The following is a 21,167-nucleotide window of genomic DNA, read 5'->3' as shown; positions in this document are numbered from 1 at the left end:
ATATCCTTTATTGACATTTTTTAGTGTAGAGACGGTCCTCTACATACAAACTTTCAACTTCAAACTTTCAAAGAGGACTGTAAGTGAAAATTGTGTTCGTTGGGCTCCCGTTTCCTGTTTGCAACATCACATTTTTTTCTGCACTCCAATTCCGCCTCGTACGACCCACCGCGCAGCAGCTTAGCGTGCGTACTTCCAGCATCCTAGTTCTTAGTACTTAAGTATACCATTAAAATTATGTTGAATAATGACTTACGAACATTTCAAGTTATGGACGGCCGTTCAGAACGTATCTCATTTGTAAGTAGAGGAGCGTCTGTACTCGCATGCATAAAAAAATAGATATCACAAGAAATCGACAATTTCACAATAACTATAAGGGTGTAAAAATATATAAATAGCTGAATAAATATATTAAAACAGCAGTCGGCAAAGTGTCCAGTGTTAAAGTGACCAGTGTTGAGAGGTGAGGTTGAGAGGGGAATGTGTGTACTTGTGAGGTGGCACTGGGAGTTCAGGAGTTTAACAGCCAGGGTAAGAAGCTGTTAACAACCTGGTGGTCCTGGTTTGAATGCACCTGTATATTTTTCCAGATGGCAAGAGAGAACATAACCTGTGCAAGGGGTGGGAGGGATCTCTGATAATGCTGGAGGCTCTGCGAACACAGCATTGTGGTGTAAGTCTCCAGCAGAGAGGGGAGAGGAGGACCAACGATCTTTTCAGCTGTCTTCACTAACCTGTTCAGTTGGTGCTGTTCAGTCACTTTAGTTACTGAACCAGAGAATGATGTAGTAGGTCAGTTCACTTTTGATGGTGGTGGTGAGGGCTGGAGAGAGAAGACTTGCCTTCTTTAGTTTCTAAAAGGGGTGGAGTTGCCATTGGGCCTTCTTGATGTTAATGGTTAAGGTCAAGTCTTGTGCCAGGGACACCCCCAAGAACTTAATGTTGCTGACCTTCTCCAATGCAGCACCATCAATGATTGGCAGAGGATGGTGTTGCAAATGGGCCCCCTCCTGAAGTTGATTAGCATCTCCTTGATCTTCTTGATACTGGGGACAAGATTGAGATTCCTGCACCCTGCCATCAACTGTTCCATTTCCATCCTGTATGCCGACTCACCTCCGTTACTGATGAGACCCCCCATTTCGGTGTTGTCAGTAGACAGTGGAATGGTTAGCTCTGTATGCAGATAAAGACCTTTTGGTATACTAGTGGGGGTGACCTGTTGTTGTTTGAAAACCTTGCCACAAGTACTGTGTGTCCCTGTTATTAGCAAACTGTTCAGCCTCTGTCCATATACAGCAGCCACCTCACCTCCGTGATGATAAACAAGTTGTTCCTTGCTAGTTAATATGCTGTTGTGTCTCCAGCTCTGAACACAGTGAGCAGCCAGCAGACGGCCACAGTCAGTCAGGGTTTCTGGTTCTTGTACTACTTTAAGGTTTTTACATCGACTGTGCGACTTGTGGATATATCCAGTAACTGCCACTGTATATTCTTACAAATCTGTGGTCTGACTTCCCTAAGGACTGGCTGTTCTTGTTTCCTCTGGGGTCTTTATGAAACCAATAGCATAACAGTTAGGTGGTCAGAGGGAGGGGAAATGATTTGTACGTGATCTGTATGGTTGTGTCGAAATGAGAAGTATTTGTGGTTTTATTTTAAGGTTTTATTTTTCTGTTTTATATTTTGCATTCATTCAATACAGTATACGTCACAAATTAGGTTTGCAGATGTTTTTAAATGTATTTTTAGGGGTTCGACCCACCTAAAGCATGTAGTAAATATCTCTGCTCAGATGGTATGGTGTGTTACATATAATAAAGAAATTATATTTCATTATAGGCAATTTTTTATGCCTTTTCTTTGTAAAACACCAAATCACCTCCTGATGACTGGCTTGTGAAGGCAAGCTGAGAACTTCAGTAAGCTTAGTTCTTGTAGTGGTTCCGTTAAACATTTAAACTATGTGGTCTCAGTTACCACCTTAACCATTATTAGCTGCAATGGAAACATATCAGAAGTGACTGAAAGAAAATGAATTCCATTTGTCCTCCATTTGATATTCTCACTTCCAGCTGTGTTCAAACTGAACAGGCATTACCTCGCACATTCGCCAGCATGTTAATATTACCAATTAAACTCACTTGCCTGTGCTGATCATTTACATTTATTTGAAAGATATCCTACTGTAAGTTGTGTACAAGTAAGGTAGATACTACATTAGAAACATACTGCTGTCAAGGATCCAACTCAGGGCTCTAGGAGAACCTCTAGTAAGAGATTAAGTCTAAGTGTGATGTACAAAGACGGAGCATCCAGTAATGCCATGCAAATCACTTCAACGGCACAAGCTAATGGTAGACAGTGAACTGGTAAGGGTCACTGGTAGCAGATCAGGTTAGTTCAGGAGAAAAATGCTGAGTTATTCCTAGAAAGCATCTCTTGAAGGTGTTGATTAAAATAAATCTGTAAATAAATAAAATAAAACCTGTTTGAACCATTTATCTTCATGCCGCAAAGGTAAAGGGTAACATTTAATTTTGCTGTTTATGGTTTATGGCTTCTCCTGGAGCCGACACCTTATCGTGGTGGAGGGGTTTGCGTGTTCCGATGATCCCAGAAGCTAAGTTGCCCTGGGCTTTATGCCCCTGGTAGGGTCACCCTAGGCAAACAGGTCCTGGGTGAGGAACCAGACAAAGTGCGGCTCAAAAGACCCCTTATGATAAATAAAAACATGGACTCACATTTTCCCTCGCCCAGTCATGGGGCACCGGAGACCCCCCCCGGAGCCAGGCCTGGGGGTGGGGCTCAATGGCGAGCGCCTGGTGGCCAGGCCTGCACCCATGGGGCCTGGTCGGGCACAGCCCAAACAAGGCACGTGGGTCCCCCCCTCCAATGGGCTCACCACCCATGGGAGGGGCCATAGGGGTCGGGTGCAATGTGAGTTGGGCAGCGGCCAAAGGCGGGGACCTTGGCGGTCTGATCCTCGGCTGCAGAAGCTAAGCTCTAGGGACATGGAATATCACCTCTCTGGTGGGGAAGGTAATGAAGCAGCCGAAATGAGTTTCCTTCGCAGGGTGGCTGGGCTCGGTCATTCGGGGGAGACTCAGAGTAGAGCCGCTGCTCCTCCGCTTTGAGAGGAGCCAGATGAGGTGACTCGGGCATCTGATTAGGATGCCTCCTGGACGTCTCTCTGGTGAAGTGTTCCAGGCATGTCCCACTGGGAGGAGGCCCCGGGGAAGACCCAGATCATGCTGGAGGGACTATATTTCTCGGCTGGCCTGGGAACGCCTCGGGATTCCCCTGGAGGAGCTGGACGAAGTGGCCGGGGAGAGGGAAGTCTGGGTTTCCCTACTGAGACTGCTGCCCCCGCAACCCGACCTCGGATAAGCAGAAGATGATGGATGGGTGGATGGTTTATGGCAGTGACAATGAAAAACTCCCTAGAAGGGAGAAACTTTGGGAGGAACTAGTCTCAAGGGGGGTGAGGACTATCCTTCAGGAGCCAGCAGAGGAAGTCAAAGTAACAAGATGACAAAATTTTAATTTATACTGTCCTTATTTTAAGATTTGACTCTCAAAGTGGGGTCAGGCAGATGATGGCAGGCAGTTGCTGGTGCTGCTTCTGAAGGCAGGACACTGGTACAGCAACAGGGCATGTAGGAGAGGCATCACAGGCAGAAGGGTGAGCAGACCGGAAAGACATCACAGGTTGTAAGGGTGTCGCAGGCAGCAGGGTAGGCACAATATCTTGATATTTTTGGGTCTCTAGGCAGAACACCCCAGGAGAGGTACAGGTAGGGGAAATAAAATGAGCAGTTAGCTGAAATAGGGGAGACTAGAGGCAGTGCAAACAGTTAGGTGAGCACAATATGTAAGCTCTGGCAGATAAGGCTATGGCAGCATAAGTAGGAAGGAGAGGCAAGTGGGAACGTAGACACAGGGAGTCCTTGACCAAAAACAAAACTTGTGTCAAAGTCGGATTGAAAGTCTGTGAAATGTGCAATTATCTTCACATTAAATATTAACCATGCCGTCATTCCAGTTAATAGTCTGGCCATGTGAAACAGCGCTGATTTGATGATGGATTGCCTATTGAAAAACAAGCATCAGTTAATCACAATTTCTTTCAACATAAATGTATTTTGTTCCGCTATGGTCACTTTTTGTTATTTTTAAGTTGTGAGTATTACTTTAATGTTACTCTAAACTGGGATCAAACCAACAAAATGTAGCTAAAATTTACTGGAACTGGGTTGTAAATCAAGTACATGTACTGTAAGCGGAATATGCAAAAAAAAAAACTGTTATCTTTTCGATGTCCATTCTAAGACCATGAGAGACTGGATTTGCTGTGAACTGGGTTATAACAAGATAAGTTGCGTAACCATATGGTAAGTGGCAGACTTAATAAAAAATAGCGAGAGGTTTTTTTGCACAAGCATGGGAGTGTTTCCCTCGGCTTTTATCTACCCTGAGCTTGTGGGCGTGCCTGTGGTCTCTGCGGTTTGCTCGCAAAGGCTGCCTCAGCTGGCTGTCGGGAAAAGGGCCTGTGTGCTTCTCACCACAGAGTGGCGTGTTACTGGTAGTCTCGGAGCCACAGTCTCTCAGCTCCATTCTGGCAGCTTTACTCCCGAAAAACCGTCACATGAATGCGTTACTCAATGTGGCCATGCTGGAACTCCCCTTACATCTACCCGTCCACCCTCTACAAAATGGGTTAGAACATTAACATCTCTAGCTGTGTGTTTCCCGTCTGCTATCTGTCAGTGTAGGCAGGTGGAGAGAAGTTGGTGAAGGCTGTGGCTTTGCTGCGTTCACGCACTGCACATGTGCTGCGGGCCGCATCTTGTGTGACTGCAGCTGTGTTTCAACTCGGCTCCTGGCATTAAGAGGCTTAAAGTTTCACTTTGTTCATAACGACGGCTAAAATGTAGCACGATTCAAACATGAAATGTGCTTCGGAAGATGCTAGATAGACCTACTACACCAACGGCAGGCAATTTGGATTAATGCGGTTGTTTATTTGCAATATAACTGTTCCCCAAATTACTCTTTCATAGTTCTTATATACATGAGTCGGGTGGATATTGATCCATTTATTCAGGTATTGAACAGCAGGAGAAAAATAAGCAAATGTCTGTGTGGCTCTGCCAGACCTATGTTAGAAAGCAGCCCGCCTGGGAGCAGAGACACCAGGGGCCCCCGGGCTGTGAGTGTGCAGTGTGGCCAACCAGCCCAGGAGCTCAGGGATGTGTGGAGTCAGCAGTTCATGAAGCGCAAACAGCGCGCATTCAACATGCACAGGGTGGTCCTCCGGGTATGGAAGGTGTCTTCCCCCTGCTGTTCGCGTTTTCTTATTGAAAATTGTTAGTGTAAGGGCTGTAAACTACAGGATCTGGTTAATCGTTTTAGTCTTCTGTGGCTTTGTGCTACTGTACAGTGACTGGTGTCCTCTGGCCATCATCATGAAGGTGAAGGTTACAGCCACTGCATTTTTATAATTAACTTGTGATTCTGTAACCGAGGAATACAATGGCTAAAAAACTGCACAGGGAGTTTAATCACCCATGAATTATAATTTGCAATTGAGGGCACTCAGTACAGTCACTATATCTTCTATATCTGTGCGCACCTTTTTGCATGCACTGAAGAATGATTGTGCTCCCTTGTGCTGCACCTCTGTGTTACAGCCATGGTGGGCATGTGTGTACAGGTGCAAATCCATACATCTGGACAAATTTGGTTAAGTTTTGGGATGAAGTATAATTTGACTTCTTTGTCTGTGGTTAGGGATTAATCACAATAGAATGGGGGTCAGTGGAAAGTCTGTATAACTATAACCCTTACGTGTGTGTGTGTGTGTGCATGCGCCTGTGTGCGTCTGTGTCTGAGTGCACGTGCCCTGTGGTAGCTAATGGAGGAAATGTGCTCTGCCTCTAGCTGAAGAGTTGTTTTCACTCAACCTCTCGTATCTGTCACACCCCCCTCTCCAACGGGTCTGTTACACACTGGATTGCGTCAAAATCTCCACCTCAAGGCTCTCTCTCTATCTCTCTGCCTGTTTCACTCGTCTTGCTTAGAGTCTTTCAGGGTTGATTGCTGTACCAGTTTTTTCAGGGTGGACAAAAAAAGAAGAAGACTTGGATGATAAACTCCCATCCCATCTCAGGTCGTATTATAGCAATGAGTTTCGTTTCTGTTGCTGCTCTTTTTGTGCTTTTCTGTGGAATGCAGTACTGTGCCGTTTGACTTCGGTTTGATGGTTCAGCTTGTGAGAAGGATGGTGCCTAATTTAACGTTATGCACCGGAGCAGCTGGTTTTATTGAGTAAATTATACTGATTACTGATCCCGTTGTTCTTGTGTTTGTTTTTGTGGAACACAGTACTGTAGCTTTCGCAAGTTTCAGGTTGAAGGTTTAGCCTGTGAGAAAAATGTTGAACGATTTAGTGTGTATCTTCAGGGCACTTATCTTCAGAAGTGCAGGGGAGTACCTGGAGATAAAAGTTTTTTGACTCAGACTCAGGTTTGTTGTCATGAGACAGACATTTTAAAGGAAAACCAAGCCATGTTTACAATTTGGTTTTGGGAGGGTTTGAGAGATTTTCCAGCTTTTTAAAAAAATTTGGAGTCCCCTAGATGCACAGTTTCTCACTTTGTACTACTTACCATGAATGCTGTATCCTTGTTTCTCTTTTCAGTGAATAATTAACCCGATGATTGATTATTTTGGCTCAATTTGGCTTACTTACATTTACTATTCTGTTTCAGTCAGCTGAAGAATTTACTCAGAAGGCACAGCATGTGGTTATACTGTTAATAATAATGTTACCATTACATTTCAAAATGTCTGCTGCTGATAAAAATAATTTTGTTACATCCCGTTATTGGTCTTGTGTGACAGAAATCAGTGTTTTGTTATACCTCACATAAGTGATTATTGCAAACACACATGCCTACAGGTTTATAATTATATGTTTGTGGGAACTCTCAATTAATTTTTATGGGCAAAACTCTAATTCCAACATGATGACCCTAACCCCCCACAACATCAAAGTAACAGGTTTTTATTACGTTGTGGGGGATATTTGGTGCCCACAATGTAATATAAACCTAATCCACACATAGACACACACACATACAGTACACACGCACACAAACACACACACACAAAATTACAGAATGCGGTTGCTGGGAAAGGTCGTGTATCCCATAATGACATTTGTTTTCAGGGACTTGTAAAAGCCTGACCGTCTCGTGAGCTTACGCAAAGGAATTTTGAGCTGCCAGGCCTCAGCCCCAGGGAAAGCGTCTCTCTCTGTTTACTTTGGGCTGTGTTGATGAAATGGGTGACGGACAGAGTCTCTAACACTGCTTCTCTAGAATAAACAGCCATATTCTCCAGGGGCAGCAAGCAAGATTATTTCAGTGGCTCAATGTGGAGCTTTTACTTCATAGGTGTTGTAAGTGAAGCTTGTTATCGGTTGGGTATTATTTGCTTAATAAAACAATGGATAATAGGCTCAGTTTGAATTATGAAAAGTCTTTGTAGTGTGGAAAAATCACTATTGCTAAGTTCAGAGTAACCATGAAAGATTCATTTTTTTGTTGTAAGAAATCGATTCCCTGTTTGTGTCAAAATTGTTAGCGAACCGGAGATTGAAATTGCCCATAACTATTCTGTTGCATATTATATTGATTACTAATGCTTCCATATATTGCTGGCAGAATTAAGAAAAAATGAAGTGTATAGGCCTTATATAGATATGTATATATACATGTCACTGTCATTAATTAGCACAGTCAAGTATATTCGCTAACGCCCGTACTTCCTTCTGCACACTCAACCTCCTTCCCACTCAGTACTTTGTTAACAATTAAGGAGACAGTCTTATTCAGAACTGATTCATGTCCAATTGATTTCACATTCTGGGAAAAATGGCGAGTGGGAGACAAGGCAGCGCCCCAAACTGCTGAGACCTGAACCACAGCACCCCTGTCCCCAGAGACAAGACAGCGCTCCGAACCACAACACCCCTGTCGAAAAGACAGCGCTCCGAACCACAACACCCCTGTCGAAAAGACAGCGCTCCGAACCACAACACCCCTGTCGAAAAGACAGCGCTCCGAACCACAACACCCCTGTCGAAAAGACAGCGCTCCGAACCACAACACCCCTGTCGAAAAGACAGCGCTCCGAACCACAACACCCCTGTCGAAAAGACAGCGCTCCGAACCACAACACCCCTGTCGAAAAGACTCTCAGTGGGTTCATCCATGTTTTTATTCATAATCATGACAACAGAAAATAGCATTTGGAAACTGGGGCAGTGACTTGTGGATAGGCTTGCCCAAAATTTAACCAGAATTTAAAATAAGTACACATCAGGATATTCTGAATAAATTCTGAAGGTATTATTCCTTTCAGGTAAATAGGTTAAGCTCGATGAGTGGCACACTCTCCCTCAATGAGAGCCTGCACAGCCTAAACGAAAATGTGTGGTTAATCAGATGCCCCTTAACAATGTCCAAATTATTCCTGCTTTACATCATATCAACTCAAAGCTATGCTGTGAAAAAATACCCTCTCAAGCGATACCTGGCCAGTAGTTCATTCTCAGTAGGCAGTTTTATAGAGGGCAAAGGTTCACAGACTTGTTTTCGGTCGTTTTTGTCAGGACCTTATTTGGTTAGAGTTCCTTATCCTCTGCTTTTGATCAGGCCCACATAATGCCACTGATGCCGAAAATCTTCATATGCACCTGATGGAAATCTCTGCCTGCGAACCCTTTATACGACATGCCACTAATTTGAGGCCTGAGTTCTCCACTTGTCACCATGGTAATATCGCTTATTCTGGTGACAGGTAATAGCTCCAAGTCCAGAATGACTAACAAGAAAGAAAGTGTGGTGAGGATACAGTAATCGCCAGGAAAACGTGGGAAGCGACTAGTCATTTGTTATGTGTGTTGACAGTAGGTTGCTCACCTGATGTTCACAAGCACAGAGTCTTAATCACATGTGCCTGTATATAGTTAACTGATTGCTGTGGGGTGCAAGCTGTTCGTATTGGAAGATTTGCTTGGGTTAGTATTAGAGGTCTGTTTGGAGTGCAGGGTTAGCTTGCTTTATCACTGGTATACCCACCCCCCCAGATCTCATTTGGTATCAAAGGCCCTGTGATCTCTGGTGTTAATGTAATTTATGTTCCTGTCATCTACCCAGTATAGTGGCATAAATATAAGTAGGAAAGGACAACCCATGAACACTATTGGGCTTGTTTTTCCTCATCCCAGTCAAATTCTATGTAAATAACATGCTTGTTTTTGCATTTATGCTGAACAATATAAGGCTGTGAGGCCTATTTAAATATCAAATCAGCACAAGAGCCGTACTCATACCGCCTGCTAGTTAAAGTGCGATAGTATCCCAGCACCGTAGACATCCATTGATCCATCCATTTTATGAAATCGCTATTCAGGGTCGTGGGGGGGTCCAGAGTCTATCCCAGAGGCTATGGGCGCAAGGCGGGGAACAACCCAGGATTAATTAAATCCAGGAAATAAAGGTCTATATACAAAGTACATCCTTGGTTCTATATGCATAGCACTAGTGTGCTACTGATGTCCAAACCTGTAGCACCTTTCCATCCACACATAGTATGTCATGTTAGCATTTCAGCTTTCCCCAGCTGGTTCTGCTCAGTGGTTGTTGGTACAGATGGGCCAGTTTCAGTTCTGTGGCCCTGCCAGTCTTTGCCGTGATCTTCAGGTTTAAGAAGCCATCGGCTGTCCATGTGGCTGCTGCCACAGATGCATAGATTGATAGCTGTCTTCATACAGCTGAATGTGGGAAGGTGGACAGTCATAGTCTCATTTTTAGTACTTCACTGGATGCATAGTCTTTTTGTATGCAGCTGAAATAGTGGCTTTTTATGGCTACAGCTGTAGTGCTATGTGCGCATTTCCAGACGATGGCAAATTAGCAGACTGCTATGTGGTGAGTCTGACACAGACCTACAGTCTGTGAGTATAGAGTACAGTTATGCCAATAGCTACAGTCATAAAAAAATACCAAGTCTGTCAGGAGGTAACGAAATGCAGTAATTATTTCTCACCATTCCTGTGTGATCGGCATTAGTGTTATGAAGAAACGGGTCTATTCACATTCTGATTGTGCCGTAATAGTTTTCGACACACTGCTCTGAATGGATATTTTAAATTTGTGTTTGTCTAAAGTCCATCATTTGCTGTAGTGGGTGGTCATACAGCAGGAGCACAAGCTCATAAATGCAAAAACGGTGGGTGCAGGTGTTAGCAATGTACTAATATAGGCTGCCAATGTAAATGTTGTGTTGCCTAGGCTTTGGGATGCTGTGTCCCAGTGGATCTGCACCGGTGCATGGGCCTGCATTGTTCCAACTGCTTAGTCATTCCCCCCCCCACCCCATAATGGCACGTGGTGCTGTTTCCTAGCCTGATCTGAATGAGCTCATTGCATTACAAATTGAGGCTGGTTACTCCATGATGGCTCCGAGCTCGTTTTCTTTTGTGATTTTGCTTCCACCTGGTTTGGTCTGTCCTCCCACGTGGTTCTGGTGGTTTTCTGAGCATGAAGGTCACTGTGACAGCCGTACGAAGACTTTTTGGAGCTGTTCAGTGTTTTTTACAAATTATTTACCTGGCAGGTAGTTAGTGCTGCTGAATTTCATTTGGGATAAAGATTTCACACAGTTATTCAGTGTGCTGTGTGTGCGTAGGCCGTATGTACAAACACATTAAAGCAAATGTTGCCATTCATTTTTTTTTCCCCCATTGTCATTCGGTTCTCTTGGCAGTGCTTCAGATCACACGTGAGACACGCATGCAAACATCCATGACAGTATTGTGCTTTTCTGTAACTCGGGAGATTCTTCATCACAAGCAGAGGCAGAAAAGGCACATAACTGTAGCAAAATAGCAGGACTGAGCCCCCTGTACCTCAGCCCTCCAGCATAAGCCTGCGCACGCACAGCAGTAAAGCACAGTCAGTATTAAAGTAATTTCCAACGAGGGTGAATTGGTGGCATTCAGAACAAGGACCGAAACTGTAACTATTAATGTGTCACCCTGCAAGTCAGAGGTATTTAACGGCTGAAAGTAACAAGTAGTAACAATGGCTTAGTATTGTAAGGCAGTAAGTTTCATGTGCATTAGTTAAGTTGTCTTCTTTTAAAGGCCACTGTTATATGTGCAGTATTGTGCAAAACTCTCAGACAGTCAAAAATGTGTAACTGATCTTCATGTTGATGTAAAACTATGATATTTCGTTTGTCAGTGTGTGCATCGTAGCCATTTCAAAGCCTCTCGTAAAATCACTGCAGTAGTCGCAGTAACCCTAAAATACACATGATTAGTTGGTATTGTGTTCATTTCTATGATGTGATTATAAAGGTTTTTCATTTTCTTCTTGTTTACATGCCACCATTCCAGCCTAAATACTACAACACTGTACAGGAAAATACAATTTCAGCAGTGGGAGAACAACTCCTGGGGTAAAATGGGTCATACCCATTTTATACAGTACTACTTAAAATTGTTTTAAGTATTGTACGAAATATTTTTTCTTATAACTTCCACCATAATGAGATTGTATACTGTACATACAAATGAGAGATATAAAAGTAGCATATCACAAGCTCATATAATAGGCATCCTCACAAATGTTTTGTACACATGTAAGATCTGCAATCGGAGGGGGGCTGTCAATGTTGTTAGGGAGGCTCGGGCCCTGGGGCAACTGCTCTGGCTACCCCATCTACTGTACTAGTCCAATCCTGCTTTTCAGCCAAATCACGGTAACACTGCAGAGGTCATTTCCATTTCAGCCTAAATACTGTGACACTGCACCGGACAATACCATTTCTAAATAGTGGAACACTGTGCAAGAAAAATACCATTTCAGGCTAAGTACTGTGACACTGTCCAGGAAAACAGTATCTCAGCCAAAAATACTTTAACACCATGCAGGAAGACACTAGTTCAGCCTAAATACTACAGTACGATAATACTTGGAAAAATCTGAAAAATGTTTGATCTGGTCAGTTTAGCTGACACTGGCCATATGTACATTGCTCTGTTTTGCTATGACCTTTTTTATTATGGAAAGGCTTGTATTTATGCAGCATGGGTGGTGCAGTGGTTTGGCACTGTTGCCTCACACCTATGGGACCAGGGATGGAGTCTCTGCTATGGCGTTGTTGGTGTGGGGTTTCCTTGGGGTACTCTGGTATCTACCCATAGTCCAACACATGCTGAGGAGAACTGGAGTTATCAAACTGTGAATGGTTTGTGTGCCCTGTGATGAGTTGCTCCCTACCTTATGCCTGTAGCTTCCAGGATAGACTACAGACCTTGAATAGGACAAGCAGGTACAGGTGATGGATGATTTTAATTTATTTTCTTTTTTTCAATAACTCAAGCTGAAAGGTGCTCTGCATCTAGAGGTTTGTATTTTATAGTACTATTATGAGTTTCTTGTCATGTTGGAAAAAATAGAGACCATGATACATGGCCCCGCAACCCAGTAGGATAAGCGGTTTGGAAAATATATGGATGGATGGATGATACATGGCATATCAATAACCAGAAAGTAATACGTCTATTAGGTTTTTACATTAGTGATACACTCATAAGTTAAAATGAGCAACTATACTTTGATGTTTTCTGATCCAACTAAATAGGTTTTACTGTAGCATTTGCCAAAATTTGCAGTTTTGTAGTGAGGAATAACATTTTGTGGTAGGGTCAGAAGATTATACATCCAACCATTGACATGAGAAAGCTATAATTATTACTTCTCCAACAGCTCCAACTCAATTTTCAAAATATTTCAACACCACATGCTTTATTTAGTTTGTGACACTGGAACATTGATGACTTGCTTCCCTGTACACATCACTCAGTAACCCTTCACACAGGGATACTGAGCCTGTGGCCCTGAGCCTTTTCTCTCTGCATCACTCAGTAACCCTCCAGATGCTGGATGCTGAATGCAGACGGAGATGCTGAATCTGTGGCCCTAACTCTGCGTATCACTCAGTAAAGCTGTGTCCACACGACGCAAGTGACAAAACGTTTGTGGCATTCTGTCAATGAAGAGAACAGTGCCTCTCTCTACTGGCGCAGTGCCGCCTGGTTTTTGCTGCTTCACCGCAATTGAACTTTGACCTAGTTCACTGACCTATAGAAAATCGGCATCCAGTCAGATATCATATTCAGTTTGCAGCGGCTAGGTTCGGCAACTTGTAAAGTTTTGCTAACCTATTGTGGGCTTTTTTTAACTTTTGCCTCTTTTTGACCCAACAGCAGGAGAGCAACCCGCAAACCAACAGTGTAATTCATTTTGTTCCAAGCCAAAAAAACACTTTACAATCGCATTTATTTTCAGAGCAGGCACTTTCATGACGTACAGTAATGTTCACCTGTCCAGTGCCTTTCACAAGCATTAGGAAGTTTGCCGCTGACCAATTGAACAGGAAAGCAAATTTTTGCCACTTGCTGTGTGAACAGTGCCTAACCCTTCAGACAGGGATGCTAAGGCTGTGGCCCAGAGCCTTGACTCTCCTCTGTTTCTTTGCATCTGTATTAGCTGGTTTTGATTTATTGGGGGGGCTACTAACTGGAGGATTACCCCCCCCCCTCCCCCCAAGATCTTGGGGAGGCGACATCATGTTTTCATCATTCGCGTGCTTTAAAAATGGAAAGTATAAACTATATAGATGGGAAACCAAGGAAATTTCTTTTGAATCCCAGTTAAAAAATATCCTGAACATGTTTTCCAGTATTTTTTGGTATTTTTATTGACTCACAATTTTTCACATAAATATTTTTGATTTTCTGATCTGATCTGTTTTCAAGTTAACCTTTTGCAGCAGTCTGACAGCGAAGATGTCTGAGAGAATATGTGTGTGTGCGTGAGTGTGAGATGCGATGTGAGCGCACACAGGTTTCCTGCTGAGATGAGTGTGTAAGCGAGAGCGAGGCATTTGGTGGTATGACCTTTTTGATAAAGAGTGACAGAAAGACATCTGCCATTTCGGGTTTCACCATCCGGTGCAAGTGCAGAGACTCCAGCTGTCTGAGAAAAGGCCAGCCTCTTTTATTGATGTTTTGGCTGAGGCTTGTTTGTTCCGAGGTACATTGTGTCTCGTTGTGTTTCACAGCACATAGGGAAATGTGGGGAACGTTAGTGCTGACGTTAGTGCAAAACCCACAACTGGTAGTGTACCATGAACATTCAGAGGTTCATTACTGCAGGTCCTGCCATCTCCTCCTATGACACATGAGCATGTCTTCAACAAATCGGCTTTAGTGACATGCCTCTGAGTCCGTCTCTGAAGCCCTTTACCACACTGATAGCTTATTTTACCTCCTCTATACCACACCGGTATCTTATTTTACCTCCCCTATACCATGCCAATAACTTATTTAGCCTCCAGTATACCACACTGGTAGATTATTTTACCTCCTCTATACCATACCAGTAACTAATTTTACCTCCTCTATACCTCGCTGATAGCTTATGCTGTGTTCCATTTTCCTCGGAGGTTGCACTCTGAACTGGGAATGACATCATACATGAGTTAACAGTGTACAACAAGTCAGAATGCCATTCAGCAATTAACCAGAGATCCTTTTCAAAAAGCAAGATTTCTTCCTTACCCGGCTAACTTGTCAGATTTCATTTTTCCCAGTTTAAAGGCCTTCATCTTTGTTCATTGACAGTTAACCCAGACTACCTTAAATCCGACAAATCTATCCGCTTAAGCTGGAAATCCTGCTTACTGAAACTGGCCCGAGTTCTAGCCCGGATTAATTGTGTGCCATTGTTAGCAATAATAGTGGATAACAACACATTATACAGTATATTGAGTATAAAAACACCGTAGCAACACGTCCACAAATAGTGGTTGGACAGTACTGTGTGTACGCCACAAATAATATGTAAATGCTAATAAACCATATAAAACTACTGCTTTAACTTCTGTTGATAAAGGGCGCAGCCATCTTGAATTTTGAGCTCAGGGTTGTATCGATTCTTCCAAGGTCACGAGTCGTGTTCCGTGTTCCTAGTAGTTTCCTACTAGGAACTTGGAATTTACTGAGAGTTAGAAGTTCAGTTGGAATGCAGCATTATTTTAATTCCAGTGTACCACACCATTAGCTTATTTAACCTCCTCTATACCCCGCTGATAGCTTATTTTGCGTCCAGTATACCACACCAATAGCTTAATTCCTCTGTACCCTGCTGATAGCTTATTACACCTACCTCACAGGTATTTTACCTCCTCTATACCCTGCTGATAGATTATTTTGCCTCTTCTATACCACATCAATAGCTTATTTTACCTCCTCTATATCACATCAATAGCTGAATTTGGGATGTTATGTAAAGAACACATCTAATATCCCTTCATCCAAGGTCCATCGAGCCCTTTCATGTGACCTCTCAACCACATGACTCTCCCATCAGTAGGTAGTGATTGTTGTCTCTCCCTTGGATACAGTCCCATCTCTGTGGCACCTTATTAATTACCCCCCATCCCAAGTGCCTATTTTCTTTGCTGGTGAATTTTTTTTCCCCGTTTCCATTATAGAATGAATAATGTGCCAGATCGGGGAGGGTCCTGTAGACATGCGACACCAAAAGGAATAAGGGGAGGGCATGATCCTGGAATAAGGGGGCCTAACCCTGCAGCTCACTATTTCAATTTGCTCTCTTTCCCACACCCACACAAGCATACCGTTGACTGGAGCCAGGGTAAAGCTGACCCAAGCTTGTCGCATGCCCTCACATAGTGCTGCCAGTGTGTAGACTGGAAAAGCTGCTAAGGTTTCTCCAAAAATGGCAGCGTTCTCTCACGCGCAACACACAGGCTGCCATTACATAAGTGACCTTTTACTCAGAAGGCAGGCTGGTAGCTGTCCTCTCAATGCTCTGGTTAGCAAGCAATGTTGTCCCCTTCACATTGCGGCTAGCCAGCGCCGCTGTCCCCTCGGTGCTGTGTTTAGCGAGTGGCACTGTCCCCTCTGCACTGTGTTTAGCGAGTGGCACTGTCCCCTCTGCACTGTGTTTAGCGAGTGGCACTGTCCCCTCTGCACTGTGTTTAGCGAGTGGCACTGTCCCCTCTGCACTGTGTTTAGCGAGTGGCACTGTCCCCTCTGCACTGTGTTTAGCGAGTGGCACTGTCCCCTCTGCACTGTGTTTAGCGAGTGGCACTGTGCCCTCTGCACTGTGTTTAGCGAGTGGCACTGTCCCCTCTGCACTGTGTTTAGTGAGTGGCACTGTCCCCTCTGCACTGTGTTTAGCGAGTGGCACTGTGCCCTCTGCACTGTGTTTAGCGAGTGGCACTGTGCCCTCTGCACTGTGTTTAGCGAGTGGCACTGTCCCCTCTGCACTGTGTTTAGCGAGTGGCACTGTCCCCTCTGCACTGTGTTTAGCGAGTGGCACTGTCCCTTCTGCACTGTGTTTAGCGAGTGGCACTGTCCCCTCTGCACTGTGTTTAGCGAGTGGCACTGTCCCCTCTGCACTGTGTTTAGCGAGTGGCACTGTCCCTTCTGCACTGTGTTTAGCGAGTGGCACTGTCCCCTCTGCACTGTGTTTAGTGAGTGGCACTGTTCCCTCTGCACTGTGTCTAGTGAGCACCGCTATTCCTTCAGTGTTATGGTTAGTGAGCAGTACTGTCCTCACCAAGCGCCACTGTCGCCTATGCACTGTCCCCAGTGAGCGTCACTGTCCCCTCAGGACTGTGGACAGGGAGTAGTGCTGTCACCGATGAGTGCCACTGTCCCCCCAGTGCTGTGGTTAGTGAGCGACGCTGCCCCCTCAGTGCCATGGTTAGCTTGTGGCACTGTCCCCTCGGTGCGGTGTTTAGGGACCAACACTGTGCCCTCAAACTTGTGCTTAGCGAGCAGTGCTGTCCCCAGCAAGCGCCACTGTCTGCTCTGCATTGTCCCCAGGGAGAGCCACTGTCCCCTCAGCACTGTGGTTGCTAGGCTGCCAGGAAAAAAATGCCTTCCTGTTTATTTACATGTTTAGCAAAGCATCCACATCTCAAAATATGCTGACATTGGCATTTGTAACTCCATAAGGTCCAGTGATCAAAATACAGTATTGTTCTTTATCCAAAAGACAAGCTACATGGTGCAAACTTTGCAAAAATACCAGTTTTTAATGTCCCATTTCCACCCTTTCAGGACAACAAGTGAGAGTATTTGCATTTGTATTTGTACTTACTGTATTTCTGTGATATTCTAAGTAACTCTGACTCAGAGAGTTGAAATAATGGGATAAAACTATTTTCTTAAACTAAAAAAGCTCATATAAAAATACAGACACTTTACCATGTTTAGATAACTAGCAACCCTGTTCTTTCATTGGAAAATGAACGTCCGTGGTAATGCGAATCACCGTGGTGTGAATGTAAGGTCAGGCATCTGCTGACATCAAAGCAAGCGTAAAATTAACTGGCCTTAGTATATGAGATGCAGTGATGCATCTGAGCACCAGAGGGCAAGTTTTTTCATTCAGCAGCTAAGACTCCAATAAGGTCCTGCATTGATGTTTGACCATTCCGGAAATTAACCTAGAAAAACAAAAAATGCATATTAACCTAAAAGATTGATCCATAAATTTTACAGATCGATATGAAATCAAAACAAATCTTGAAACATTTCTTTCAACTGTTAATCACAAAAAGATATTTTGCACACCCCTAATGATTTGCATGAAAAGTAGATTGTGGATGTCTTCTAGACTGAACAGGATGTCAAATCGCCAGATCACCCACCCCTAATATAGCGTAACTAGTGATTTTGAATGACACAGTATAGTCAATTAAAAAGGCCAAGAGGATGTTGAGTCACATGTCTAGGTGTCAAGGGAGATGATGCTAAGATTATACAATTCGTTGGTAAGACCCCACCTAGAATATTGTGGGCAGGTTTGGTCATCTTACCTGTATTGTTGCCTTAGAAAGGGTTCAACATAAAGCTACAAGAATGATTCCTGGTCTTAGAGGAATGTATTATGGGAAGAGTTTAGCTGAGCTGAATCTGTTCAGCTTCAAGGAAAGGAGACTAAGGGGGGACATGATCCACGTATACAAGATTCTAACAGGTATGGATGCGGTTAAACCAAATAGCTACTTTAATATTAGTTCAAATACAAGAACTCATGACATTAGTGGGAGAACATTTAAACTGGATTTGAGAAGCACTTCTTTACACAGCATGTAGTTAGAGCATAGAATAGTCTTCTTGTTAGTGTAGTTGAAGCTAAAACCAAATCAAATCAAAGTTAGACAAGATTTGAACAACTCTGTGCTATTAGTTGAACTCTCCCCAAATGAGCAGGATGGGCCGAATGGCCTCCTCTTCTTTGTAAATTTGTTATGTTCATATGTTCCGCTTGTGACCGCAAATGGAAGGCATTAGTTTTGGAGAAGGAAGGAGTGCATGTGAGAGGGTGAGCACCAAGCATGTTCCAGTACACAGCAGTGCTGTACTTCGCTCATGCTACAGAGACATTCCTTACCCACTTTCACACCAGTTTACTGAGGGTGTCTGACTGCATTTGTCCTCTTGACACTTTGTCAATAAAGGCTGTATGACTGCAGGTCGTAATGGGAAGAAAAGTCTTGTGTTTTCCTGGAAACACACCACAATTGGAGAGCAGTGGTTTCTGTTGTCTCTTGTATTGGCTGAGTGCAGCTTGAGGAACTTGCAGAGTGAATCTGTGTTTCTAGAGGTTCGTTTATTTGTGTTACGTTCTGACTATCCAGCAGTTGAAGGAGCAGTACTGCATTACCCCAAATTATGGCCGAAATCCAGTGCTGACCGACTCCTTCTCACACCAACAGCTTCTTCAGAGCATACGCTAAAGCTTTGCTCCTTCACCTGCTTTACCTCATTGCCATGGATACCTTTTTCCGCCGGCACTTTAAGAGGAAGGAGGTGGGTGGGCCGGACTGCTGCAGGCCTCGCCGGGCCAGTGTGGCAGTGCCCACTAGCAAGGTGCGTCGCCGTTCCAGTGCGGGGCTTCCATCTGCCGGGCTGATGCAGCGCCGTCGCTCGAGTCTGCAGATACAGGCCATGACTGCCATCTCTGATACCCATAACTCCAGGGCCAAGACTCGCTATGCGCGAAGGCGCTCAAGCACGACCACACCCAGACTGAACCCTCGCTTTGCTGTGCGGCGCAGGCAGGGCGCAGGCAGGCCACGCACCATCGATGCCCACCTCCTCGGACCTTCTATGCTGCTGGCCAGCCTCATCCAGATGACCGAAGAGGAAGATGCCACAGTGGACAGGGCTCAGCGGCCACGGGAGGACCACGAGACCCTTAAATGTAGCCCCCCGCCATCCAGTTCGGAGGTGGAAGATGACAGCTGCGACAGCGCCGACAGCCTGTCTGGGGAGAGCATGAGTGAGCACTCTGAGCTTGAGGGCACCACCCAGTGCAGGGAGCAGGAGGTGTCCCAGGCGGTGGCAGTGGAAAGCCTGCAGCCGCGGCCTCTGCTCCGCGCCCCTCGCTGCCTGCGTCGGAATTCATCACACCTCCTGCCAGCTGATGCCCTCTGTTATCAGAAGAGCTACGACGGGCTGTACGGTCGCTACTACTGTTCCAGTCAACGCCGCTTGTCCACCTTCTCCCAGTCTGGAGGCTCCTGGCCTAGCAAGGCTGTGGCTCTGAGCAGCAGGAGGAGCTCTCGTGTGGGCAGGCGTCCCTCGTTCTACCGGAACTGCTCAACGTGCTGGAAGTTGCCTGCCCGCCGCAGATCACTCAGCCCCCTGCAGGGGGCGTACTATGACCCCCAGCTGGAGACATGGAGTGTGTTCCTCGCGTATGTAGACTGTTACTTGCATAAAGCTCACCGAACCTAGGGATCTGTGTTGCATGTCTATGGGGCCTGATCACACTGTTTATTGGATCTCAGATACCACAGTAGTGTTTAATTGCCTACATTTTATACAGAGAGTGCTCAGTTTACACACAAGTGGGTGTCCTGTACACATACCTAAAACATGCCAAAACAATCCTCCAAGATTATTATAAGTTACGTAACTGCCATTTATGTTGTTCTGACCTGCTACATATAATATAAAGAAAAACATAATTGAGGATGCATGGCATTACATAAAAATTGCATACTTTAAACTTAAAACAGAGAACCTACCGTACAAGTGTATTCCTGGAAACTTACTTCATGTACATCTGTTCAAAATGTTTGTATTACAGTGAAGGGGACACCAAAATGTAAATTTTGTTCTTTGGATTCCAAGCGTAGCTTTCCAGGGAATTTTTCTGTGACAATGCACGAGAATAAATGTGCATTTTCATAGTGTGCAAACATTGCACCCTGGAATAAGTTATTTCGATGGTAGAGTGGTGCCTGCGGTTCACGAACGTTGTGGTCTACAAACAATTTGGTACAGGACCAAAAATTTTGTGAAAAAAATGCATTGGTTCATGTACAAAATTTGGTCGATAAACGAATTCCTTATACTAGTGTAGCACTGGCGGGGCACATATCCCAGCATGCCCCGCGTGCAATTGTAAATTGACGGATTATAATAGGCACCCAACGAACCCAAATACACAGACGGGAAACACAAGGTTGTCAGACACCGAGCTGCAAGAAGCACAAATGGGTTAAGGACTGTAAATAAAGAGCATGATTTCCTTGGTAAGCAAGTCCCCATGTCTCTCTCTGCTCCCGCGATGCCTCAGTCCGCCTGTTGCCTCACTATATTCTGTTTTTCTTTAAAGCTTTTTCTATGAAAACCAGAACATTAATTTACAAAAATTTATATTTGGTAGATTTGTGAATGAATTAATCGAATTGCAGTGTTTTCTTATGGGGAAAATTGCCTTGGTTCGTGTACAAATTAGTTCACAACCACTTTCCTGGAACGGATTGTGTTTCTGAACCGCAGGCACCACTGTATTTAAAAAAAACAGCGTAATTTCGGTATTTTGAAAAAACCCAAGATACAGTTTAGCGGAAAGGAGATTCCGTGGTGTGCAGTGTAACCGTCAATGGCAGAATAACATGTTCAGAAGCCCCTAGGCTACACTCTCCTCGCATCTGCCCCTACTCCTCAAAATGATGCACGAATT

General features: G+C 44.4%; 1 protein-coding gene across 8 annotated transcripts in view; it reads left to right on the top strand.

The window, feature by feature from the left end:
- Positions 1 to 21,167, top strand: part of LOC125706396 (diacylglycerol kinase zeta-like) — a 140,694-nt gene that overhangs the window by 59,512 nt on the left and 60,015 nt on the right. The window contains exons 1-3 of one of the 8 annotated variants that reach the window (XM_048973076.1): positions 5,989 to 6,175; positions 18,907 to 19,060; positions 19,171 to 19,890. The exons of 3 other annotated variants lie outside the window; for them this stretch is intronic. In XM_048973076.1, the coding sequence (XP_048829033.1) occupies positions 6,151 to 6,175; positions 18,907 to 19,060; positions 19,171 to 19,890 (899 nt within the window). In that variant the 5' untranslated portion in view covers positions 5,989 to 6,150. Of the gene's footprint in view, positions 1 to 5,988; positions 19,891 to 21,167 lie in introns of those variants that run through there. 4 more of the 8 variants (XM_048973075.1, XM_048973073.1, XM_048973074.1 and 1 more) reach the window with 4 other exon arrangements.

This window comes from Brienomyrus brachyistius, chromosome 13 (genome assembly GCF_023856365.1).
Source record: "Brienomyrus brachyistius isolate T26 chromosome 13, BBRACH_0.4, whole genome shotgun sequence".
Lineage (NCBI taxonomy): Eukaryota > Metazoa > Chordata > Actinopteri > Osteoglossiformes > Mormyridae > Brienomyrus > Brienomyrus brachyistius.
Note: the sequence above shows the minus strand (reverse complement) of the source record. Positions and strands in the feature narration are given on the sequence as shown.